The sequence below is a fragment of the Lipophrys pholis genome, assembly GCF_963383615.2.
Source record: "Lipophrys pholis genome assembly, chromosome: 2".
Taxonomy (NCBI): domain Eukaryota; kingdom Metazoa; phylum Chordata; class Actinopteri; order Blenniiformes; family Blenniidae; genus Lipophrys; species Lipophrys pholis.
This window is the reverse complement of record NC_137636.1, coordinates 15,095,864-15,116,539: the sequence shown is the minus strand read 5'-3', so window position 1 is coordinate 15,116,539 and position 20,676 is coordinate 15,095,864. Positions and strand designations below refer to the sequence as shown.

The 20,676-nt window shown below is 39.0% G+C and overlaps 1 protein-coding gene across 3 annotated transcripts; it reads left to right on the top strand.

Moving 5' to 3' along the window:
- Positions 1 to 496: 496 nt before the first annotated feature.
- Positions 497 to 19,561, top strand: mtmr10 (myotubularin related protein 10). Of its 3 annotated transcripts, XM_080458383.1 has the most exons (18): positions 497 to 1,074; positions 2,342 to 2,399; positions 6,426 to 6,562; positions 6,950 to 7,022; positions 8,043 to 8,185; positions 9,742 to 9,835; positions 9,913 to 10,060; positions 10,721 to 10,808; positions 10,925 to 11,013; positions 11,195 to 11,325; positions 11,451 to 11,520; positions 11,933 to 12,003; positions 12,157 to 12,329; positions 12,432 to 12,602; positions 13,073 to 13,255; positions 13,556 to 13,993; positions 18,276 to 18,362; positions 18,442 to 19,561. In XM_080458383.1, the coding sequence occupies exons 1-18, from the start codon at positions 1,018 to 1,020 to the stop codon at positions 18,499 to 18,501; spliced, it is 2,271 nt and encodes a 756-aa protein (XP_080314509.1). In that variant the 5' UTR covers positions 497 to 1,017; the 3' UTR covers positions 18,502 to 19,561. The 3 variants fall into 3 exon arrangements, with proteins under 3 accessions (XP_080314509.1, XP_080314508.1, XP_080314507.1); XM_080458382.1 differs by lacking the exons at positions 18,276 to 18,362; positions 18,442 to 19,561 and having other exon boundaries at positions 13,556 to 15,804; XM_080458381.1 differs by lacking the exons at positions 18,276 to 18,362; positions 18,442 to 19,561 and having other exon boundaries at positions 13,553 to 15,804.
- Positions 19,562 to 20,676: the final 1,115 nt, after the last annotated feature.

Sequence of the window (20,676 nt, the reverse complement as noted above, 5' to 3'; positions counted from 1 at the left end):
TTAATTGTTGTTGGATAGATAGATAGATAGATAGATAGATAGATAGATAGATAGATAGATAGATAGATAGATAGATAGATAGATAGATAGATAGATAGATAGATAGATAGATAGATAGATAGATAGATAGATAGATAGAACGGGTTAGAGACATAATCAGAGAATTAGATACATCACTTTCTTACAGAATTTCAGAAAAGAAAAAAAGAAAAGAAAAGCTATTGTTAAAATAGTAAGAAAGAAAAAATAGGCAGGGCCACAAGCTTAGTGGTGCATGATGGGAATTGTAGTCTATCGATAGAACTTGACGAACGTGGATAAAATAATTATTGCTTTATATTTTAATAACAAAGTTGTTTGTATTCAGAAAAAAAATCTTAAATGTTTAGGTAAATGTACTGGGAGCTCAGATTCCGTTTCCTTTCTGAAAGTTTGATGAGAGAGTGAGTCCGACGGCGACAGCTGAACGGAGGAGTCCGGAAGCAGGGCGGGACCTGTGCTCGCTCGGTATAAACATGGCCGTTAATCCTTTACAGCGTCAGGTTCTGCGTTTGGTTGAATTAGTTTAGGCTTTGAGGAAGTCAGCGAAGCTAACTTAAACTGTAACAGGTGTAAAACAAGAAAAATGTAGACAGCCAACAGACGCGTTGATGTTGTTTGGTCGATGTTTATCTACGCGGTGAATACAGTTAGAAACTTCATGTGATACTTGAAGCTATCGAGCTAACCGAGCTAGCGTCGACGTGCAGACGTTAACTTCTGTCAAGTTTCTCTCGCGCTGAGTTAAAGCTGCTAACTGGAGCGCCTGTCGACATGGAGGAGTGCCGCCGCTGGCCCTGCCCGTCTCCATGAAGCTTTCACACGCGAACGTCTTGGATTAACCGAGAGAAAAGCTGACCTAAACTTTCCCGAAGGCTTCTTTTAAGGGTTGTTTTGGTTTTTGTTTTTTTTTCACTTTTCTTTTTTCACTTACAAGCCGCCCATTTGTGAACATCACCGGGAGGGCGGATATAAACAATGTTTTCTGTCAAACCCCTGAAACCAACCTTCAAGAGTTACCTTCCTCCTGTACAGGTGAGTTTCAATGTATTGTTTTAATTATAAGGTCGTTACACGGTGGGATATTTTTTTGAATGAGCTCAAATACTAAGTGACGTACTTTTCTAGTCTCATGATTTACACATTAAAAACATTAACACTTTCCCCCATTATGCCTAAAGAGCTTAGGAGTATATAGCACACTCTTTGGCCTGTATGGTGGAGTTGACGTTTTGTGAAGTAAAATGACACTTGACAGTAATAAAGGACAGGAGCTCCTGTTTGCTTTGTTTTGCCTGTACGTGAATGCACCTTCCCATCCACACAGTGAAAGAATTTGCTCACTGTCAACAGTGGATCCTGTCCACATAAACCCAGTGTTGTATGGGCAAGGTCAAGTGTAGAAGGAAGGGATTGGAATCCCCGATTGTAAATCTGTTCACAACACTGGTTGCAAAGATTTCACATTTAGGTCAGAACATCAATAGGTGGAATGAAACAGTATCAACAAGAGTCTTAAACTGTGGACAGAGCATACACCACGTCATTCCAGAGTGGCTTATCTTCATTAGATTATAATTCATACCTTTGGAAGTGCAATGTTATCTTAAAAAAGAAATCTCTCTCTAATCTCTACTTTGCAGTCTACTGTGTGGTCATGGTATTTGTCTGTACTACTACTACTAAACAGCACCTCAATAAATGTAAATAAACTCGTTTTGTCCTTGCTTGTTTATAAAGGTCCAAGTGCCCAGTGACGTTGTGCTATCAATTATCAGACTGTAATAGAAGTATTCAAAAACATGTGGTAAAAACTCCTACAGGGCAAATTGAATACTTGATTAAGCTAATTACATGTACAGTAGATTCCAAGGATTTCAGTAGCATAGGTAGTCATGTCAAAAGTAGATAAAAGAATAACTTTATAACATTTAGTCTAACTATAGATATCGTTTACTTTATACTTTACACTATATTTCATTCGGGGTAACTTTGAGGTTAAACCTAAAACCTAACTGTCTAAAAGTCATCGCTTTACCCCGATCTGCATTACTCAACTTCACTGGGCACCAGATCAATTTTCACTTCTTATAAGATCCAAACGTATGTCAGTTTTTAAAAGTGTTGTTTGGTGGCGACTAATGATTCTCAAGACTTTTTCTGATATGATTTGTTAACAATCAAAGAACATTTTGCAGGATAATTTTCTTCACACTTTGTTTTATTTCCGTTCTTGCCATGAATCCTCGACCATCCTGAGTAGCTTGTGTGTAACAAATATGGCATTTTATTATTTTTATAGACTGAGAAGAAAGCCATCGAGCAACCCATTAAGAAGTTGGAGCCTAAGTTACTCCCAGGTGAGTTTGTTTTCTTCATTTTAAAAATAGTTGTCACCTGACAAAAGAGTGTTTTCCAAACAAGAGGAGGCTGTTTGATCAGAAGTGAAAAAGTAGACCGTGCTGGGATAATGTTGCTTTATTTGGCCATTGTGTCAATGACCAAACAGATTTTATTTTTCTACTAATATTTAAGCAGTATATCACATACTGTCTCCATTTTCTCTGTGCAAAGTGGAACCATTGCTGAGTGAGCAACCAATTTGTACTTTGGCAAAAAAAAAGTCTGTTTGCCATTAACCTATAAGTGTTTTCAGCATCGCCCATGATTCTCTTAATCAACTCCCACAATTCTGTAGTGATGTGACATAACCAATTGTGATAATTAGGCCTGATTATTTAGCTAAGTTACAGCTATGATCTTATATAATGTTGTTATTTATGTCAAGAGTTTTAACTCAAACATAAAACATAATTTTCATTGCAGGTTCTAAAAAAAACAACAACTATTGCAGTTCCTCAGTTTCTTGTGAAGGAATGCCTTTTTCTGTAACAGTGGGTGTGGCAGTATATGAACAATTTCACACAAGTTTGGTCCAGTTAACATGAACCTTTTGTTATCTAGGATGTTCCATTAATCTGTTGAACTCAGCTGTAGGCTGGAAGAGCAGCCGCAGCCTAAGGAGCAGGATTGGCTGTTGCTTCAGTTGGACCTTCTTTTCTTTTCTGATGTCAGTGTCACATTTTGTAAGATTCTTTATGTCATCTCAAAGTTTCTACAAATGCATTGACTGTGCCCGAGCATGTACTTGATTACCTGCCATGTTTTGTTTCGCTGAAATGACAGTGTTTTAACAAACTGGTCTGACAAGCATTTCTGCTCTGGCAAAACCTTGGCTAATTGAGGTGCTGCCATTTTGTACATGTAAATAAGACAATTTTGTGAAGCGCTATGAATGCTTTATTGTGCAGGAGGTTTTCTTCTTTGGACATTTGTCAATACAAGCTTCACGCATGGACGAGCAAAGTCATGACAGCAAAACTAAACCCTGGGCTCCCTGAAACCGACAATCTAAGGCCCTTTTTACACAACATTTTAAGTGAAAACACATTGTTTTTGCATTTTCGTTTCAGAAAGGGTTTTTGTTTACACGGAAACAACAGGAACATGGACAGCAATGTATTTAGCACCTTGGGTACCAAATGGTTGCTGCTGTTTGGTGAACATAAACATTAACTATGGCGAGTACACAGACATTCATATGGAAAGACAACAAAGTTAGTTTATTTTTACTCCTGCAAGTCCCATTAGAACGTGGACTGGGAGTCCTGCCACTCTGGAGGCCGCTAATGTTGTTATTGTCATCTACTCGCGCATGTGCAGAAGAAGTGTTTACTATGTCCGTGATAGACATGTACAGTAGCAGTGTTACTGCCATCTACACAGAGATGGGGCGCGAACCTTTCCAGAAAGTGTTGTTTTCGCCTGTCTACACAATGACAGAGTCAGAGCGTTTTCGCTTTGTTTTCTTTTGGGAGCTGTTCAACAAAAGTTGCTTTTTCAGTGGCTCTGAGCACCGTTGTCCCCCAAAATGCAACCAAACTTTTCATTTGAACGGGAGCTGGTCTCAGAACGGCTGCAGTATAATTCTTATGTAGCCTGAATGTAGTATGAAACCACTCAAACTAGACTGCAGATTTCTCACTTCAGAAGGCTCACAGAATTAATACAGCAAAGCAAATGACTTTATAAATGCACAGCTATCCACAACACAGAATAGTGAGCTGTATCCAGTGTTTCCTAAATGTCTCATTCACAGGGGCTTTCATCGCGTTGTATAACAAAATGCTGCATAAAGGCAAAAAAATTCTTCTCAAACTACGCAACCACGATGCTCCCTGTGTGGTCACGTCACGTAGTCATGGAAACGTTGCGCTCCACCCTGTTCCCTCTCCATCCCTTGGTCTGTAAAGAAAAATGTGAAAGTAGCTGCACCAAACTACTGAAAGCTGAAACACTAATGGCACCCCCTGCATTCATTAGCCTTGGCCACCCATCGTCATGTTGCGCGTTCACCCCTTGTCCTTCGTTGGAACTTCTTAACAGGTACTGACCACTGCAGTCCAGGAACACCCCAGCAAGAACTATAGTTTTGGAGATTCTGACTCAGTCATCAAGCAAGCCGACCCATTCTGGCCCTTATCAGTCTTATACGAATTATGTGAGCATCTATGGAATTGTAAATTATCAATGAATTGCCAAAGATCTGCAGATGATAATTCAGTCAATGTGAGCAATTTATCTACGATTGCTTCAAAAAGCTTTAGTTAGGTGTTTTTGCTCATGTTTCTTTCTCAGTCTGAGAGCACCTTCACATGAGGACATATACATCTCAGTCTTACAGAACTGGTTTTAACAAAGCACCCTGTGTCGTACAGTTCTTGTTTATCTGTTGGAACTACTTCATGAGGAAAATACAGTTTTAATGATGGCCATGTTTGTCTGATCCAAAAACTAGATAAAAGCAGGAGATGCATAGAATTGTAACCCCAGGGAAAAGTCTTTAAGCATATTTAAGAAAGAAAATCTGAATCATAATATGCTATTTGGATTTATAGAAACCTGTTTGAATTTGTAAAACTGACATTTCACCATTTCTGGCTTTGAAAATGCGTTTTGGTCAAAGGATTTTCCATTGTGTTTCTGTAAAGGTTTGCTTAACCACTGCTGAGTCTGAAAATTCTACACTGTGATTTGCGACCAGGTAACTTAGATATGACTCACTGGTTGCATCAGACGTATGTTTGAAAGGTGACATATTGCTACTTGCACTTGATAAGAGGAAATATGCAAGTTACAGATAAGGTCACTTTGCAGAAACTCCTTTAAGATTTTTTGGAACTACCTTTTCGAAATGTATATAGCAAGATTACTGGACTGAAATAGATGTTTTGCCACAAACATCATGAAGGATTGTGGTTGGTGCACTATTCTCATCCTGACTGCAGAGCAAAACTGACTGAACAGGTTTCCTGATCTGCTTCCGTATTTTTAACTTGACAGTCTGGGGTGGTTGCTCGAGCAGAGCTTTGAAGTGTCTGTCTGCAGGCCTCCACCCAGTAGCTCCAGTTCACATCTTTAAAACATTTGTGGGGGAACTTTTTATTGCTGGATTCTTTTCTAGCCCTTGATCGTTTTGTGATCATGTGAAGGAGCTAAGGTCAGAGCGCTCATAAAAGATGGTGTATATAAAACGCAGCCTTGTTCACCTAAAGCTGAAGTAAACACCATGATGTTGGTTGCTTGTGGAAGTACTGAAAGTACTATTTTCTAGCTTTGGGTTTCTACACGTACATGGACCAATAATAATGTGTTTGATATCAACGTAAAGCATATACGAGTTGATTAAATGTCACTTCATATTATGATGAAATGTAATATCTTTACCATGTTAACACATGTACACATGTAATGGGAATCAAACAGTTTCAACTACGTTTTCATAGTATTGTTTTTGTTTGTGGGGGGGTTTTCTGCTTAACCATGTAAACCATTTGACAAAGTGTTACATTTTTCCCTCAGAAACATTTCCACATTGCTGCTTCTTAATCCTTCTAATGTGTGAACAACAAATGAGCAAGATTGTAAACAAAAAGAAATCGATTGCAATAAAAGTTCTGCAGTTGCTTTATTTGAGTATTCGGTGTCAATGGGCATACAGATTTATCATTATACAATTTCTTATGTCTATTTATCGAGAAATGATGACCATGTTTATTGTTTGAAAACACTGGAATAATCATTAAGCGTAATTTTTTAATTAATCAATGTTGAAATCAAAATCGAAAACCAATCGATTAGAAAAAAGATATTTAGAAGATTTGCAGGGAAAGATCAGACAAAAATAGATTTAATTTTTCTCTTATGTTTGCTGTAGTCCTGAATCTCCTTCATTTACTCACTTTCAAGAAATCCCTACACAATTCTTTAAACAGTAGCACTGGGGTCTTCCACTTGGGTTCATTTCTTCATTTGTTCTTTACCAGGAGAGATAGTGGTCAACGAGGTCAACTTTGTGAAGAAATGCATCAGCGCTGAAGGCAGCCAGGATGACCTGTGGGGGAAGTTGATATGCACCAACTTTAAGGTCTCTTTCATCCCTCAAGATGCCTCATCAAAACAGGTATTTATGAAGATTTGAACGTCACATTTTGTTCCTAATGGGTCTGGAGTCGTAGAACTACACTCTTAGCTTTACAAGTACCAACGGCATAATGCTGAAAAAAAGACTACATCCTTGTTTGTACGTACGTCTGGCAAGGAGGAAGGAACATTTGTGTTCTTTCCTGCATTACATTGTTAGTAATGGTGCACAAGAAGTGAGAGAGCAGATGCCATTTCACCTTTATGGCAGATTGTTCACACGATGGCGAAGTGGTGCTCACTCACTGCTTGTTTATGCACGCCACACAGTTTAGCAACTAGTAATCTAGTGTTTATGTGACTATTGAGGATTATCCAGTGTTTATCAAATATAGTTTTAAAATGCTTTTGTGTGGCTTTGTTACAGAAAAACCAGTTGTCCCACCTGCTGCTTGGAGAGCACGACATCCCCTTAACCTGTCTGGAACAAGTAGTAACGGGTAACAAGGAAACAAGCATTTATGTTTGAGAGATGTTTGCTCCATTTCTTTGTGTTATGACACCAATCCGGCTACTGACTTCCACGTCAAACAAGAGTAATCTACAGTTGGGCCGAGTTGACTCCTCATTAATTTTTGACTGCTGGTCTGACTGGTGTCGTCTGTTGTTTCTCCCAGTCTGGAATCTGATAACAAGTGATGTCACAGCAAGGGCAGGATTTAGTGGCAGCGTGGCCTGGAGGTGGATTAGCTTTGTTTATATATCTCATTGCTGTCGATTGCTGACAGCACAAGGGCATTTGCCCAGGGCAAGGTTTGTTATGTTACAGTGGTGAAGCATGAGGTTCTGCTCTTTCCAGCTTGTTTTTGACCCGTTTGAACTTGACTACTAAATGCAGCAGCATCTGTGTCAATTTTACGAACATATCGGCAAATTAGACTTTTGGGTTAGGTATTGATTCTCTTAACCATCTCTGTTTGCTTGCTATTCCCTCAGCTATGTCCAAATAATAACCTCCAGTGTGTCTATGAGTAACATACCTGGTCATATACAGAGGTATCAGGAAGTTGTTAAACATTTCATTTCTGCAAGTTAGTTCTGCTGGCTTGGCAAGCCTTTTTGGCAGATGTTGTACTTAGACGAATTATAGATGGTGCTGTTGCCCACTCAAATGGATATTGGTGTGTCTCTCTCCCTGGAATGTGTGTCTTTTGGGGTGAGAAATGCAGCTTGCATGTAAACGAGCAGAGACACAGACGAGAAAGAATGACAGTGAATAAAAATCCCCGTATAACCAGGGTTGTTGGAGCATCCCTGGTTCACTGCACAGTCCTCATGACTGGATGTTATTATTAACTAGAGTCTGGCCAGCAAAATGCTTTTCAGTTTTATTTAAAAAAATAAATGAATAAAACACACACACAGCAATAGGCATTGATGCGTTTTGTGTTTGAACTTTAATATCTGCTGAATAGCTTGTCATTTAAAAAAATGAAAAGTTCTGTTATTGTTTCTTTCAGTGAATGACACAAAGGGAAAGAAAAAAGTATTGGGCTCAAACCAGAAGCTGAAGTTCAACCCCACTGAGCTCATTCTGTACTGCAAAGACCTGCGCGTCATTAGGTTCTGCTTTGTTGAAGCTGGGCCTGAGAGTGCCAAAAAGGTAAGAGAAGCTGAATATTGAAATATATTGCCTGAGTTTGAATGTTGTTGAGACACTATTAAATGATCTTTCGATCCACTCTGACGTTCACGTTTGTTCATTATTTAAAACAAAAATAAACACACCACAGTTGTTGTAAAGTCAATGGAATCTTTCTTTTTTGTGTGTGTGTCACCTTTAGATAATTTTGATAGATAAAGGCTCTCATAAATCAGATCATTGTAATATTTAGTTATTAGTCATGAGAATTATGAATCTGTCTTTAAATGACAAACTGTACACAGTTCCTCAGAAGTGACCCTTCACGTTTCAGTTCTCCCTGCTGTTTTCACTGCATGGTACTGCTGACCAAACTTTTCCTTTCCTCTTTGTGTGTGTGTTTCATTGCTGTTGCCACTTCCTCAGCAACAAGGATGTTCATATCACACAAGCTTTCAATTGCCGTTCTGTCACTCTCCATCTGAATGGAAATGAGTCACGACTTAAGCACCTTGTTCATGTCGCCGTTGACTGAACAATGAAGAGACAGTCAGAACAATGCTCATTCCACATAAAGGAAACAGAATGTAGGTCTTGTTGGTCAGGGCCACTGGCAGTGTGACTCTGACTCATCATCCTACACACACAGGGGTGTTTTATCCTTGATACCGCAGCTGTCCATAAGGCCACTGTGAGGAATTTCTGATATTTTGTACATTGAAGAGAAAAAAAATCGGAATTGCAGTTGATGGCATTGAAAGAGGAAAAACTCAATACTAAAATGTTCTATATCACCTGTTTCACTACAGTTAAATACTGCATTTAATACATACAATAAAGGACAGCATCAATCAGAATGAACTAAGTTAAGTGTCTCGTGTCACCTGAGAGCAATCTTTGGATTTTTACAGCTTTTTATTACACACCTTTGCCACATCTGCTGAACAGTATAGTACTGTATAAAACAAGACTTGTTCTTCTAGTTTATTAAGGAATGTAAACATTAACACTTATTCCATGTACTCTACTACATGTCAGAGAACATGAAAGGTCAATTATCTCTGCTAGACTAAAAGTGTGTCTGGCCTCTGTCACTTCATTTAAACCTATTTATGAACACCATGTATGTAATTACAGTGTGAACCAAGAAAAGAGCTCAGGTCTTTTTTTTCCCCTCTTTGACATATGGAGTTATGCCACCCTGTAATAGCTTATTTTACCATTGGAAATTACAGAGTAGAGCGCAACCTTGTCTACACACACACTCACTCACACCCACACACTTCTCGGTGTCCTATGTTTTTCACAGCTTTACTACTGAATAGCTGGCTTTGTGTGACTCAAGTGGAGTCACAGAGAGATTCGGCCTAGTAAATCCAGAGCAGTGGGCTGTCTGTCAGAATATTACTCCGCCAAGTTTTTCTTGTGCTTCCGCTGTATGATTAAAGAACATTTATTTTAGCACGAGGGTGAACCTGTGTTTGCAATGAAACTGTCTCTCTGCTTTGGTGATGTAGTAAGTCTACCATTATGTGCACCATTTGTACATCTAACTATTCTCTCTTGTCTTTGTGCAGGTTTGCCTTGCTATTGCCCACTATTCACATCCAGCAGACCTCCAACTGCTTTTTGGCTTTGAGTATCAGGGACGGCGATATCATGAATTTAAAGGTACTTTACAATGTGGACCAATTGTCAGTTTTTTTCGTGTGTCAAGCACAAGCACTCAAGTGTTTCCACTTTTCCAGGGGATCAAGTTAATGGTTCCACCTCAAAAGGTGGATTGCAGACTCCCATTTTCGATCGTCCATCAGACTGGGATCGGGAGATCAAAAGAACGGGTGCTTCAGAATGGAGGGTGTGCTCTATCAATGAGAATTACGTCATCTCACCAAGGTTTGTTGGCAAAACATATACATGTACCTTCTCGAGATCATCCTGGTTGATTTCAGTTGCGAGATGCATGCTTGCATTCTGTCCTATTTCTTCTTTACCGAGGCGCTTATTGGGGGGAGCTTGATGGCATTTCTGTTTGTTTTGTTACAATACACTATTCATGTGAGTTCAGTGGTGACTTCATGGCTGGTTTCAAAGTGAGCATTGTAATTTACAGAAATACTGAAAACTGCTTTATAGCTCCTCAAATAAACTGCACTCATGGTCTCACATGATCTGCTCAATGGCTGACCGTCTTTATTGTACACTGTTTTTTCCCTTCATTCATTAACAAAAACATCAGTCAAAAGGTACTTGGCTATATTTTAGACAGCGGAAGATTCAAACAACTTGTCAACAAAATCTCAATGAAGGATTTCAGTGGCATTATAGTCATTTTAACCAAGGCATCAAATGACAAAATTCAAACGGTAAAGGGATGCAGTGAATCAGCAATACAGTCTAAAAGTTAATTTTCAACTTCATGAATCGGACTCTGACTGTAACACACTGCACATCACATGGGAATTCCTCCACGTTTTGTTCTGCTTTCATTGCTGTCGGTCTTGTGTTTGCTTCATGCATGACTCCAGTCTTTTATTTCCCCCAATTTCCTTTTAGTCTTCCAGAGTACATTGTGGTGCCAGTTTCTCTGGCAGATCAAGATCTGAAGCAGTACTCCATATTCTTCACAGAAAAACGCATCCCTGTGAGTCGCTCGTGTGGTTTGAGAAGCATCTTTGGAATAATTTCAGATCATTGATTAGAGCTTCTCCTTAGTTCTCTCGTGGTCCATGTTTAATTTATTAATGCTTTTCTTCATAGCTGTGGTGCTGGAATCATCCCAATGGGAGTGCTCTTGTCCGCATGGCCAGCATAGTGGATCCACAGCAGCAGAGGAAGATGGATCAAAGGTACTGCCCGTATACTTTTTTTTTATCCAAACTTTCAGGTCTGGTTTGTATTAAGGTAAAGTTCAGCAGGAGTGTTCAGTTGTAGCCGTTAGATAGATAATGCTGTTATCATTTATTTTTAACATGAAACTGAACTATTTAACTTATTCTTCTCTCATCGGCATGTTTTCTGTTGTTTTAGGATCTTTACTGCCATCACTAAAAGCCACCCACAGCACAGTGAAGTCATCCGCTCAGATCTGGACAAGGTTCTGCCAAATATCCAAGATATTCAGAGCGCCTTTGTGAAAATCAGGCAGATCTGTGTGCTCGGTGAGCTCTTTTACAACCTTTGACTGCACTGTATATAGCTACTGCAAACACGCAGTGCAGTATACATTTTATCAAACATTTGTGCAGTTTATCTGTTCAAGTTATTGACTGCTGTCATTGTGCAGACCCTTTTGAAGAGTCTGAGGAGCGGTGGCTTTCAACTATTGAAAACTCACGATGGCTGGAGTATGTCAGGTATGTAAACTGGGATACACAGAATATTACAAGTTTAGTGATATCTGTATGTATTTTTGTTTTTAACTAACGTTTTCTGGTCAGTTAGCGGTACTACTTAAAAAAAATGCACCGACAGTTTTGAGTTTAACTTAATAGCATGGTGATTAATATTTCTTTTGTAAAAGCAAGTTTTATCTTTGTAAAACTTTCATTCAAAGTGTAGTTCCTGCACTAACAACTTCACTTGATTGTCTGATAGTTATCTTTGAGTAACACTTTATCTACCTGCTAACCTGCAGCTGTCTGCAAACATGAAATGAACTTCAGTGAAGTTTATATCTGCATGAAATTGTGTCTGACAGACTCACTCAAGAACATCTTGCACACATTTCAAAGTCTGTCAACATCTGTGCTCTTTTTGCCTTCCTAGAGCCTTTTTAAAGAACGCAGCGGAGATGGTTTTCTACATGGATGGAAAGAATGCATCTGTCGTTCTCCAAGGTAAATTATACATGAGCAGCAGCTTTCTGAAAGTTTTCGCAACACTTTTAATAAAATTTCCTTTCTTCTGAAATGTATACTGATCTGGAAGATTCTTCTCTCAAAATAAACTTTTGATTTAACTTTTGCTGTCTCTCTGTTGCACGATCACAGAGGAAGAAGACAGAGACCTGAGCTGTGTCGTGTCCTCACTGGTGCAGCTCATGTTGGACCCTCATTATCGCAGCCTTATTGGATTTCAGAGTCTAGTGCAGAAGGAGTGGGTGATGGCTGGCCATCGCTTCTTGGACAGATGCAACCACTTAAAGAAGAATGACAACAAGGAGGTGAGTGCCTTTAAAAAGGTCTGGAAAGAGTCCAACGATGTATTTTCCTGAGACACTCATGTTTGATGTCCTTACTACTTTTTTTTTTTTGTTCCTTGTTAGTCTCCACTGTTCATGCTGTTCTTGGACTGCGTGTGGCAAATGATGAACCAGTACCCAGCAGCATTTGAGTTCACAGAGACCTATCTGACAGTTCTGAGCGACAGCATGTGGATCCCTCTCTTCAGTACCTTTCTATTTAGTTCTCCCAAACAGCGGACTCAGTACTTAACGGTGAGGAATCCATCTTATAAGACCTGTGCTTTTCTTTTTTTTTTTTTCATTTGTTCAGTTGACTTTAACATTTCTGTACGGTGGGTTGTTCTGTTTCCCATTATCTTTTGCTTCACTTACAACCATAATTGAGATATTAAAATATATTAAATTATGGTATTACTTAAGACTCAAACAGCTACTAACATATGTTAATAGAAACGCTCAGACGACTGTGTGACAAAGCAGAATTAGTATGATATCATTTCCTTCTTGTATAACAGATACCTTACAGGAAAGGAAATAACTTAGAAAAGCATCTAACTTGTGGTAAAGAAAGTACCTTTCAAAATAGAAAATGTTTTATTTTCTAGCTTCCTGTATTGTCGTCTGCAGTTTCCAGCTGTCTTTTATTTTTTATTTTTTTTATTTATTCATAAAAATGTATTTCAGGTGAAGATTCCCAATAACTTGATCTTTATTTTCTCCAGGACTTTGCCAAGAATAAAGCCATCCCTCCAGGAGAAGACCCGTCTGTGTATTTCCCTCCGGTGTGGGATTGGTCACACCAGTTCCCTCACAAAGATCAAACCCTCTTCAACAACCCCATGTATGTGGGTAAAGGAGCTGCCTGTGTTCAGAATGGAGAAGTGAAATCTTTCACCCGCACAAAGGTTTGTGAGGAACTGAGTTATTGGCTTTGTTCTCACGCTGCAGGGATAAGCACCGAACAAACACGGGTCTATGTGCATTGTACACAGTCAGCTGGTAAAAGTGAAGATATAATATTGTCACAACGACCATAAAAGTCTTTTATGTTACAATGGTAGTGTGGATACAAAACAAACGACTTAAGTATATAAATTGTATTTTTTGTGACTGCTGTGCCTTTATGAGGTCTGAACCTGTGACTGCTGCCGCAGACTGTTAATGTCATAATGAAATGATCCAATCTTTTGTGCTTTCCTCAGCAGAAAACCTACAGCTCCACCGTACGAGGATCAGTCCCGTCTGTGCGCAATGGGCTGAAGGGGATTGAGGAAACACTGACCCGGCGTGGCTCGTTCATGTCGGAGCTGAGGGGTGATTTCTCCCCAGTGAAAGACGAGAGTCCAGCGGAGCGTTACTTCAGGGACTGGTTTTCTCAACCCGCTGACCAGCGGGGTCTCCTCATCCCACTGCTTTTGCCCTCACACGTGGCACTCTGGAAGCTCTTCTTCCTACGCTGGGTTCCCGAAGCATGCATTTCCAAAGGAGGCTCCATCACCGCCTACCACAAGCTCTCCCAGCTGGTGGATGAGATCGAGATCCTGAAGAGCCAGCTCCGGCAGTATACGGGACCCAGTCCCGGCAGCACGCCACTTCCCAGCCCGAGGGGGCCACCTTCAGACCAGCGGAGGATGTATTTCAAGGCCAGTTCCCCTGATGACCCCCCTACACCTCCAGACTTCCTCACCTCCTCCTTTCCTTTCACCCCAGTGGGAAACCTGTGCCGTCGCAGTGTCTATGGGACTCCCATTAGCAAATTTCTGAACGGGGCGAGGATCTGGCTCTCAACAGAGACTCTAGCTAATGACACTATCTGAAGACGTAGGGCTTCAACACTCACCTTTCTAATCCTAATGCAGATTTTTGGAACGACTAATCATCTTATTTTCTATTACCTCTTTCTTGAATGCAAAAATAGAAACTGAGAAATAGACAAATGCCGTATTGGACTTACGATTTTAAATTATTTATAAGCTAGAATTTGCACCATTGATGCTGCATCTATTTCTAAATTGAGGTGTCATTTGTAGCACTGAATCCTTCTCGTCTCTGACAGTGGAGGAAGTCAGAGTTTCACCACATCTTTTTCATTAGCCAGTGAGTTGTTACTGTGAGGTCTTTGATGACTGTGAAAAATCATTTTATTAATTTACAATCTAGTTCTTGTTTTAGGCTTCTCTCGAGGTTCAGCTCTGTTTTTGAGTTTGTAGGACTGAATTAAGGTTAAGCAACTTTTCCAGGAAATTCCTGTGATTGTTCTAAAGCAATAATAGAAACGTGTTTTACTATATAACGGTGCTTTTCGGGTCATTTTCATAGGTCAGTAAGCTCTCCCCGCTAAAATTGGATGATAATCAAAATTTAGAAATACAGATATTTTTTTATTTTATTTAATTTTTTGCAGCATCAATAATGCATTTCAACTATCACTGTTTTATAAATGCTTAATTTGTTTGTGCCTTCCATAAAAATTATTTTGAAGATTTAATGTTGGTATTTTTAAATTATATTTCAGAAAGAGGAACAGAAAATAACACTTATAACAAAGTAGTCTAGCGTGTGGTCCAGGCAGAAAGGAGCTGGCCGGGTTGAATGTAATGAGGTGTGTTAATTCTTTTTTGCACAAACTTACTGCTGTTTTCTACAAGTACCTGTATTCTATTGCTCATTTTGGTGGCAAATGGTGTGATTTCAGGATGTAACTGTGTAGATTGATGCTTTTAAAACAGCATTAGGGGCCTATATTTTGAGTATCATAATGCCTGAGGGATAGTGAGGGTAGAAGAGGTGCCAGGATTCAAACTGTGGTAGATATTATCTTCAATTGGGTTTTTATTGGTCTTATATGGGAGCCTTCTGGTAAGGCACCGAGGAGAAACGATTCAGGTTAACGGCTGATTGGATTCATATTTGAAAGTAATAGAACAGACGAATCTAGTCTCAAACCAGTCTGAAGTTTAGTCGATAATACATTTGATTGGAGCGCTGAAGTTTCTTATTCAGAGAGGATGGCATAGTATCCAGGCAGAATGTGAAAATAACTTCAGCAATAAATCATCTGATGCCAAGTGTCATAAATGCACAGTTTGTGTAGCGCTTTCATTGTGGATCGATTTGACCGTAGGAAAGCCACGATTGTGTACACTGTTCAACATTCTGTGTTAATTCATGATTTTATATATTTTTTTCGATGCATAGAACAACAATGTTAACGAAAGAGCAACAACTAGTGTTACTTTACTTTCAGTTGGGTTATTAATGGTGATGTTTGTTCGTTCAGGGGCTCTTTGCTATCAAAGATGCAAAAAGGAATTTTCTTGGGAGGTTTTAAATCATTTCCATCCTTCAATTGTCATTCGGGGAAGTTTTTGTCCAGCTAAGCTGGGAACTGGAAGGATATTTGTCTGGTTAAAAAAAAAAACAACAACCCTGAACTAGTAAAATCACAAGGTAATTTCTGAGTGTTTTAAAAATAACCGAGCATTTATTGTACCCGTTTGTAATTCTGCATAATGCAACCACTGGACAGACTTCACATCTGTCCTGATACTGCAGATGAGCATTGATCTTTTAATATCTGACCCATTTTTAATCTTGTATGGTGAACTTCTTTAGCAATAACGAGTTAGGGTTTTTCCTTGAATGTGTTTACACTTGTCAGGTTTGGCCCGAATGAAACGAACCCTCATTCGAAGCTGGGTCCGTCCTATTGAAGCCTGAACGCTGCTCAGACCGAACACAGGACCGACGTTGTTATGGAGTTCCTAGTTGGTGACAATCTCACAGCAATAATCCAGCATGCATTGTGATGCATGTAGTGCAGCACACAACATGTTTGTGGAAGATAAATTGCAGGCTGTAAGCTGCAGTGGCTGTCCAGTATCTTTTTGGTTACATCTTGGAGTTCGATGCCTGAAGCGAACCGGGCCCAAAACATTGTCTTTACTTCAACTTTGGCAAGTGTGAACACAGCAGTGGTAATGTGTATAAAGTGAGTGCGAACCTGCTCTCCCGAATGCTATTAATTGCACATTTTACTCGATATAGGATAGGCAATTTGGAGGCAAATGTTGAATATAATTTTGGCAAATATTTTAAATACTGTATATGCTTGAAATCTTTCTATTCATATTTTTTGATTGATGGTACTAAACCTTTATCCTTGATTTAGTCCTTATATTTTATGAAGATATATTTATATGCTGTCCTTGCTTTTCCACTAATTGGTGATGTTACTCTCTGCTGTGATTGTATGACGGCGGTGCCCCTGCTGGGGCGCAGTTTGATATTGATCAACCGCAGATGTATTTATTCCATTTTGCAAATGTTCTCTGAGGGATCCAGTTTCAGCTGCATGTCCCCTGTGCCTTTTTGGGAAAACTGACCATTTTTGTAGCTCTATTTTACAACCACATTTCCAGAAATGTTGAGATGCTTAGTGATATGTAAATAATAATAATAAAAAAAAAAAAAGATTGCAATAAATATGTGAATCATTCAAAGCCTGCATTTAATACAGAGCGGTAACCTATTGAAAATGATTTTTTTTTGGATTATTCTTGAATACAGAGCGAGCAAGAGGTTTCACATGAGGTGCTCACAGCAGCATGTTCACCAAGTGATGCTTCAACTCCTGTTCGCAACTCAGGGTGCTTTAGGCAAGTTGTTTTCGTAATGCTGAATAGGTTTTAAATGGGTGAGTGGTCTGAACTGCAGACGGGTCCGTTTACATGCAGGATGTGGTTTGAGCTCCTGAAAAAGACGTCTTCTGGATGGCCGCATGTGTTGCTTGAAACGTTGGCGTGAAATTAACTTTACTGAAGGAGCCATATGCCACCAACTTAATTTCAATCTGGTCTGACCATTAGAATCACACCTTAAAGTAAAGATCCTTCTGGAAAATGTTCTTTTGTCCCCCACAAAAAAAGCACATCCTAATAATTGTAAACTATTGTGAATTTTATTTAGTAACATTTTGAAGAACATTGGACACTTCGGGGTAATGTTTCTCTTCAGGATTTCTGCAGCTTTCAGTATTAAAGTTTCAACAAACTCACCCCAATAATATGGCTTTGATACTAATGCTACTTTGCTAACAACAAGGTGCCTGGCTGTCACTGCTGCATTACTGATCTTCCTGTTGCCTTTTCTGAAACAGTGCGTTCCCTGGTGGACAAATTGAGAACAGCAATTAATTAGACTTTTTTTATCGCAGTGAATGTCTTCGATATTTTCACCGGCGAAGTCATCGTTGGAGGCTGGATTGAACCCTCTTACATGTCTGTTCTGGCCTGCGGGCCACATGTCTTTTGGTGCACCAGTTCAGTTTTTATGTATATTTATATATAAACATGTCATTATCAGTATATGTTTTCAACAGCACTTCTGCACATGTGGTAATCCTCAATGATGCCTAGATGTTTTTGCAGAAAGAATGTTTGCTTTTGGCATTCCGTTGCAAAACACACACTGAACCTGACCGGCAGGTACTTGATCGAGCGACGAGACCCCCAGAAATAGTGCTCAGTGTCCCACCATTCACCATTATAGCAGCAAAGAGAAGTAAAAAGATAAGATGAAATATATTAGATCAAATAAATCACTATTTAAAAAAAAAAAAAAGAACTTGGCTAAACAAAAGCAATCTCTGGGATTAAAAACAAGGATGAGAACATAAAATGTAAAAGTCACAATAAATCAAGCTAAGGAAAAAGGATGGATTAAAATAAAGTGCAATGTGGTTCTTTTCAGTAGTTTCACTATTTCCAACAAGTTATTACCTTTTAGAGACAGGTATTCTTGAATGACGTGTCAAATCATGAAAAGAGCAGTGAGCAAATACAATTTTTACGACAGTAAATCATATATTTATAAAATGTATTGGGTTCTACTTTGTTGAAAAGGATTTTGATACTGATCTTGCAGGCATTGGAAGCTAAAGAGAGAGTGGCTAAGAAGGAGTCATCCTGTGGACAGATAAATGATGAGCTTCAGGAGCCATTTGACCCAAAGGTAAGAGGGATCACAAGTCACGTTGCACAGCTACATATCCTCTACAAGTCCTAATAATCACTGACATGCCTGTTTTCAGGATATCCTCTACAAAGATGAGCTTTGGTACAGCGATGAAGGACTAACTTTAATAATTTGACGACTGACGGCCAGCAGCTATTAAACTTTTTTGTGTTTTTAGTTTTAAAACATGTTGATTCACTGCACAGTGTTTGGCTCAGATGGGGCTCTCCATCTCTTTCTCTTGTCTTCTCTGCCTGCCCCTGACGGTCCAGGTCACCTGCGGATGTCCTCAAGGTGCATGTTCTGATGTCCTGTGGACCAGTAATGGTGCTGCTATGCCTGTGTATATTGCAGCCTGCACAATGTCCACTTAAGGAAAATACAAGAAAGATTTAGGAAGGTGGCTTCACCAAAGCCATTAAAAATTGAGAAATAAGAATTTGGCGTGTGGCAATGGGCTGTGCAATAAAGGTTTAAAGCTATGGGCCGGATCAGGCAGTTAATGACCATTTCTTTTCCCCATGATACAGATTCATAATGTGATTTCTTTACGTGTTCAGTCCACTCGTACCTACACATCTCCTGAGTTGTAAAAAGATATTTATTAGATTAAATATTTAAATGTTTTGTTTGTTGTTACATTAGAATCCGAGGAACCAACCTTGTGGATTAGCTTGATGTTTGAGGATTTGTTTTTATTTTTTCACTTTTTTGTGATGTTCCTTAATGACCTTCTTCTTGGAAACATTCAGAGTGAAACGACAAATATTCCTTTTGACTCCCATGCGTATGCCTTTGAAACAGTTCATAATGTAAATCCAGCTTTTAATTTAACTTTTTTTTTTTTCCATGTTTTTCTGCAATGGTTTCCACACAGTGTACACAATTAGACATATCTTTCAGTTTGTCGTGCAGTACACAATTCACCTGCTGCACTGACCAATTTAACTACATTTCAGAATATGAATTGTCCTCAGGAAGAGTTTTATCAGTGTTTTCCAGAGTCAGAAGAAACAATACGAAGCACCTTGTGGTTCCTGTACTCCTGTGGAACAAACGTCCTGATGACTGCTGACACTCTCGTCTATTAAATCAGGCCTTAAAAAGATTTTTATTTGCTCAGGCTTTCCAATAAGCAATGAATTTTACTTAGTTTATTACCTTCATCTTAATAAAGCTTTTGCTTTTCGACTCACCTTTCTTATTTGTTTTGTTTTGATGTACTGTATTTCCTTGTAAATTACTACGTATTGCCAACCCATTGCCTACCCATTCATCTCATAAAAGATTCCTCCATCATTGTATTAAAGATAACATATGTACTTTTCGATATAGTAACTTGCCACAACAAATGGGACGGCGGTGTCCAACCATGGTCCTGCAGCTCTGTACTGCATCTTTTAGATGTCTCTCTGCTTCAACTCACATGGATCTGGCAATTATATCACCACCAAGTTCCTAAGAAAGCCAGAAAGAAGCTTGTCAATGCAGAAGCGGAGACATTTAAAACAAGCAGGACAGCAGCTCTCCCGGACCAGGATTGGACACCTTATGTCCTCAGTTACTTAAGTGGCATCATGTGATGCATCGAGTACAAGCATTGGGCCGACTACTAAATGGTTTTCATGAGGGAAATCTCTTTACACGCAAGGAAAGGGTGCTGAGCAACAGGTCTGCTGACTACATCAAATTCTAAAGGTTCGAGAGGAACTTGAACTCCAGAAATCTAGGCTGTACACAGCGTATGTTGGGTTATATCAACTGTGCAAATTATTTTCATAACGAGTGCTTCCGATTGAGTTGAGTTATAGGAAGTATTGATATGCCTCTAATAAATTACAGTTCCTAACAATGATACCAAACATAATTTTGTGCATATCTCTGCCTTTCTTGTCCATAACGAAGTTACTTTTATTGTATTGTATTTTATTATATTCTGGCAGAGAAATAAGTGTAAATGGGTAGTTTCTACTTACAGCAGTAGGAATGTCAGGATTCTTTTTTATCTGGCAGAAATATACAAAAGCACAAAGCATTCATGTTTTTTTCTTTGTTTTATTCTTTATGTCAAAACCACTGAATGAAACAAAATACAAATCCCTTGTAAATATATCTATATGAATAATACTTATACAGACACATTGAAATACACTTATAACATATATACCTGGTCTAACATGTCTAAAATTGGAAAGTAGGAAGAAGTTAAACTTATTCATATTCCTTCGCCAATGTTCAATGATCATATTTCATAATCACCCTGCTTCTTATGTATTTTTTTTATTTTAAAATTCAACCTTTTTGTCAAGTG